Genomic DNA, 6,252 nt, shown 5'->3' on the forward strand with positions numbered 1-6,252 from the left:
ACATGTTTAATCAATGAATAATGTTATTATTCTAAAGGTTCATAGTCGATTATAATTGTGGGAGCAATTATGAAGTAAGACTAATATGAATTGGATTGGTTGACTCTCACTAGATGAAAGTAGGCAAGTGGTTGTAACTAAGTTTCATACGTACTTGTCAGAGAACTAGTATTGAACTGACCCACATCAAGATCATCTCATGGATCGCTATCGTGAATGATACTTGATTAAAAGGTACTATCTTTGTATCCTTAACACCTGAGATACATAGTGGGACTCATGTGTAGGGAGTACTATGCTTTGATAATATTCAAATGTTGTTCCTTAAGCAGGCAGTTATAAAAGCCATTTCCAGGTATCGTGTGAACTATGCAAGAAGCTTATGTAGTTAAGATGGGATTTGTTCCTCTTATGTGTTGAGAGTTAGACATCTAAGCTGCCTTACCAAAAGGTGAACAACTAATAAGATTGATCGCGATCCGAATCTCATGTTCAACATGATGTCTGTAGCAAAGGGATAACTGATAAACTTACCTTATACACCAATTGTATCTTTGAGCTTTTTGGGAATTAGGCGTTGATAGAATTGAACAAACAGTCATATGGTCTTAGGGGTAGTCAAATGTTGTTAGACGTTCACCACTGTCTATATCAGTCTAATATGAGTCTTGCACAAGTGGGAGATTGAAAGATCTTGTATGCTCAAGAATCATATTAAAGTGATATTGCTAAATAACATATGATACTAATGGGTCACACTAGCAACAACTTGATACAATTGATTATTTATTAGAAATTGATTTTAATAAATATTCAATAAAACTCTTATAATTAAATTGGAAATTATTTATTTCATGGATATAATAAATTCCCTTAGCAATTAACTTAATATATATCATATGGTATGATTTATAAGTCATACAAACTTTTGGACTAGTTGAATCCTTTTGTATTTTTCCTAAAAGACAAGGTTTATATTTTATAAAAGAGTTTATAAAAGTTTGACTTTCTTTCTTCTTCTCTATCCAATTTTCGAGATATGCATAAAAAGAAGAAGTGTATGACTTGTCTAATGATGGTTTAAAGGCATGGGAAACATGCTTATGACAATTGTGACAAATTTGCTTAAAGTGCTAATGACTAATGGTTAATAACTTCACTTTATGCATATAAATAAGAGAGCTTGCACTTGGATTATTTGCTCATTGATTTCTTGATGCAAAATCCGAATCCTCTCTTCCATCTCCCTTTCTCTCTAGTTTTGGTTAGAAAACTTGAAGAACACTTACATCTTCATGCCCTTTTTAAGTTCATATTGGTTATGAACTTAAAGCTTAAGGGTTTAAGAGTTTTGGACTAGCATCTACATCAAGTTGAGTCATTGTTGGTGTCTCAAAGGTTCCATATTCTACATCAACTTCCGAGCCTCCCGAGAGGACCCAAAGAACTACAAAGGTTGTTATTTCAAAAATTGAAGTATTCCATTGTCATATTTTTTAAGTTTATGAAACTATTTTTGAACTAAAACCCAACAGTTCTTTTGTCATTCGAGGCTAGGGGTGCAAACGAGCCAAGCCGAGTCCAAACTTGGTCAGACTCGGCTCGGGCTCATTTAAGTTATACGAGGCTCGACCTCAAGCTCGACTCGATTTGAGCTTTCTTGTACTGAGTTCGGTTCGAGCTCGTAAAGAGTTATACAAGCTCGACTCAGGCTCGAGCTCGACTCTTTTTTCGTCTAACGTGCCTAAATAAGCTTAAGCTCGGCTCGAGCTCGTTAAGAAACTCGTTTACTAATATTTTAAATCCATAATTCCCCAAATATGCTTTTATTTTAATATATAATAATAATAATAAATTATAGTATATATAAGCTCGTTTAGGCTCGCGAGACTAATCGAGCTTAGTAGGGTTGAGCTCGAGTTCATTTAGTAAATGAGCTTAATATTAAGTTCGAGCTTGACTCAGACTCGTTTAAAATCGGTTTCGAATCGATCTTTTAAAAAGTCGAACCCGAATAGCTTGGCTCGTTTGCACCTTATTCGAGGTTGTGTAGTGGTTGAAATCTTCTACCTTTTTTTTAATGATTTTTTGAATATTTTAAATATTATTTTTTATTTTCGTTAACAGCTCATTTTATTCAATATATTCAAGTGACAAAGACGATAAAGCATATAAATTGATGTATAATATTGGTTCACTTTAGCCATATGTATATTGGTATCATTTTAATTCTTATTAAAGAGTTGAATATAAAATTTTATGACCATCTATATCTTTTAACGCTATATTTTAAATTTAAACTTATTGTTATAATGTAAAAAAATCAATGCAACCATTAAATTCTTTTCATATCATTATATTATATTTAGTACTAAAAAATCTATTATATATATATATATATATATATATATATATATATATATATATATATATATAATAGATTTTTTAGTACTAATATAATGATATGAAAAGAATTTAATGGTTGCATTGATTTTTTTACATTATAACCATAAATTTAAATTTAAAATATAGCGTTTTATATATATATATATATATATATATATATATATATATATATATATAAAATGTTATGCTATCCATTAACGATATTTTATATATTATAAAAGCTGGACAAAATAATATATATATATATATATATATATATATATATTATTTTGTCCAGCTTTTTATAATATAAAAGATATCGTTAATGGATAGCATAACATTATACTTAGTTATTATTTATTTTCATAACTAGGTGTGTAACCCATATATTACATGAGTTTATTTAAAAAGAAAAACTAAAAACAAAATTCAAAACATTTAAGAAATTTTAATTTATAAAAAAAAGTGAGAAAATATTGAATTATAAAAATTAAAGTGTTTTTTTTTCTCTTTTAAATTTAAACAAATAATTTATATAAATAAATAGAAAAAAATAATAAATCTTTAACTTAGTAATTTTGAAATTAAAACGAAAGTTCATTAATGAAATTGATATGTATTTATTATTGTATTTAAATATTATCTAGAATTTAATAAAATAAAAAAAACCATAAAATAACATGTAGAATAAAAATTATTTTAAAATAATATCAAAATTAAATATGAAAAAATAAATAAGAATATGACATGTGATAAAAACATCTTTATTTATTACAGAGGATATATATAATAATAGGTTTAATATGAGGTTAGAGCATTTTAGTATAGAGTTTAGTATCAAAATAAGTTTAGTATAAAATATAACAAGTTGTTGGAAATACTCTAATAAAAAATAAAAAAAGGTATGAATATATAATTATAACTCTGATTTGCTTTTAGTAGGTGAAAATAAAAAATAAAGAATAAAATAAATAAAAAGAGCATTGAATTGGGATGGGGAAAGGACAGATGTAACAAAGACTTAACGGTGTCTGATATATCCTCATTCCTACTTCTACACGCTATCCACTCTTATTTTATCGCTAAAAACATTTCTTCTTTCAATTTTACACCAACTCTCCAACCAACCAACTTTTTCATTCTTTACACAATCTTCTCTTCAAATAAACATAATTTTTAATAAATCTTACTTTTTTAAAATAAACCATACATTTCAATACAAGTTATTTACTGATGACTAACGAGTGACTTATCAAATTCGTACAATAAGTTCTTTTTCTAGCGAATTAAGTATCCAACAATTTCCTTTTTTGCATTTTATGAACTTGAAAGTCAAAAGCATTTAATATGTTTTACTTTCTCATGTTCATCTTTTGCCATAGGTGTGATGCTGATGTGGAAGCTCTTCACAGTCGTGAAAATCCCTCCACCCCCGTGGAGGTGACGTGGCGTGGATGCCTCACACACAACTCATCACTTGTTGGAAACTCTTCACAGGTGTAAAGAATATGAACACCAGCCTCTCAGGCTGTGATGAAGAGATGTTTGATGCCGGTGCTTATGTGGCTGAGGAATGTGGTGTGACGACACCACATAGTCTTACAGATATGACTTATAATATTTTATATTTATTGGAAAAATATTTATTAATTACATGATAAATATTCATGTAATTTTACGAATTGTCATATTAGCAAAAACATAGGCTTTTTCATAATTTCAGTTGAGGTCAAAATAAAAAAGTGCTTGTTGCAAGATATACTTGCAAAATTTGGACTTATTTACTTAACACATCGAAAAAGAATAATAAAAGTTATATTAATACAAATTATCAAATTCATGTACCCAACCAACTTTCTAGGTAAATAACTTAATAATTCTAACTTTTAACACATCGAAAAAGAATAATATTAAAAAAAAGAGTTATATAATCAAAATTATCTACCCAACCAACTTTCTAGGTTAATAATTTAATAATTTTAACTTTTAACACATCAAAAAAGAATAATAATAATAAATAAAAAGAGTTATATAATCCAAATTATCTACCCAACCAACTTTCTCGGTTATATTTAATTTAATAACAATAATAAAAAAAGAATTGTATAATCCAAATTATCAATTTCATGTACCCAAACAACTTTCTAGGTTAAATTTAATAATTTGACCTTTAATTCTTTCTTGTTTTATAATTAATGACTAAATAAAAGCAAAATTATTAACTTTTAATAATAATGATTTACGACAACATGCACAAAACATTAATAGCCAAATCTTAGTGGTTTTCATCAATGTCCTATTTTTGTAAGACCAGCTAGCTGACTATAAGTCTATAAGCAGGAGATTACTTCAAAAAAAAACAACTTAAATACACAAATCTTTTGAGTAATCGTCATCAGTATCTACATACTTATACGATAAATAATACTTATAACCAATAGATTAATCGCAAAAGGAAGCAAGTACAAAAATCAGGCCCCCAAGAACAAGGCAACACTCAAAGCATAAAAACCAAAGAGCTCCGAGAAGATGATTTTAAACAAATACTCTTAACTCCTCATTATGTACACTTACTAGTTATAGTAACCAATGAAGAATAGAATCGATCAAGATAATTAATCTCATGGGTTGAAGATAAAGCTCCCACATTTGCATTTCCAACTCATGGGTTTGTAGTTTGAGCTGTAATCACCTCTTGCATATGCTATTGTAGCTCCCACTGCTGGATTATTTACTGCATTCGATGCAGTATTCTTGATTTGTGGGTTTGTAGGAACTTGAATGGCTTCACAATGACCACAAGAACCACACCTTCTTTCACATCTTGGTGGTCTTGATCCTATTTGTCCTCTTAGTATTGTCTTTTCATCTTCCACCTTTACAAAAAAAAGGAACTTCAAATTTAGATAAAGAAACCCTAAAGGAAAGAAAGACTGAGATATATGAAGGGTTACCTGAGAATGGGTGGCTTGTGTTACCAGCATTCTACCTGCCATTAATGAGAAAAAGAGAGAAGAAAGTCAGAAAAAAAAAAAAAAGATCGAGTTTTTGGGTGTTTTGAGAGAAAGTGATGGACACCCTTTTACCTTGAGCGATGGATCTAAGTTGGGTTGTGAATGGAATCGAGAGAAAGAGAAGAGAAATGGTTAAATGGTGTAGTAAGTTAGGGTTGTGACCACAACCCATTTCTGGATAGAGTAGTAGAGTTGTGATGCTTCCTGTTAACTGAAGGATTAAATGAGTGAAGTCTGGAAGATCTGGTGGAATTTGATCTTGAAAAGGGCGTTTGAGTGTGTGTTGTGTATCGTGTATTTGATGATTTTATGAATATGAGAGATAAAATCCGTGTAGAGATAGTGCAGGAGAGCAGATCAGAACTCAGAGGGGTCAATTATTATGGAATCCTACACGTGTGGGTGTTTGATTAGTAGAAGTTATAAATACTTACATTCCAAACAATATAAAAACAAAACTTTTGCTTCTAAATGTGGCATTAATACAAACTTGACGTCATTTTCTTTTTGTTTTCATAACATAACAAAACAATTGTGCTAATTAGTAATTACTTTCGAATTTCTTTTTTAAAGACAATATGTTTTTAGTTTTATAATTTTATAGAGCACTTAATATACATGAATGATGCATGAGAGCCTATTTAATCTATTAACTATAAGTCAAAACAACCGAACATTTAACTAAATAAAATTGGTAAGAAGAAAGCGACAGTACTAGTGCCTCTTTCACCCTCCCAAAAAATGGAATTGAAGGACTTAATATAAATTGTCGGTGATTGCGTATATATTGAAACACGTTTGAGTGTTGCTCGTTTATTTGCATAAACGATTTTTGACACAATTGAAAGTTGAC

The 6,252-nt window shown here is 29.2% G+C and overlaps 1 protein-coding gene across 1 annotated transcript; it reads right to left on the reverse strand.

Annotated features, from left to right (window-relative positions):
* Window positions 1–4,764: 4,764 nt before the first annotated feature.
* Window positions 4,765–5,775, reverse strand: LOC145100719 (EPIDERMAL PATTERNING FACTOR-like protein 2). The gene is made up of 3 exons (XM_079037881.1): window positions 5,472–5,775; window positions 5,340–5,374; window positions 4,765–5,261 (listed from the first exon to the last, which is right to left on the reverse strand). Exons 1-3 carry the CDS (start codon window positions 5,569–5,571, stop codon window positions 5,007–5,009), a joined length of 390 nt encoding a protein of 129 aa, XP_078894007.1. The 5' UTR covers window positions 5,572–5,775; the 3' UTR covers window positions 4,765–5,006.
* Between the last annotated feature and the right edge of the window lie 477 nt (window positions 5,776–6,252).

The sequence above is a fragment of the Lactuca serriola genome, chromosome 4 (genome assembly GCF_051521515.1).
Source record: "Lactuca serriola cultivar US96UC23 chromosome 4, Lser_US96UC23_V15, whole genome shotgun sequence".
Lineage (NCBI taxonomy): Eukaryota > Viridiplantae > Streptophyta > Magnoliopsida > Asterales > Asteraceae > Lactuca > Lactuca serriola.

Coding starts and splice junctions, on each gene's coding strand:
- LOC145100719 (XM_079037881.1), bottom strand. CDS start 5,571: ATGGGTTGTGGTCACAACCCTAACTTACTACACCATTTAACCATTTCT. Junction 5,375..5,471: donor ACTTAGATCCATCGCTCAAG/GTAAAAGGGTGT, acceptor CATTAATGGCAG/GTAGAATGCTGGTAACACAA. Junction 5,262..5,339: donor CACAAGCCACCCATTCTCAG/GTAACCCTTCAT, acceptor TTTTTTGTAAAG/GTGGAAGATGAAAAGACAAT.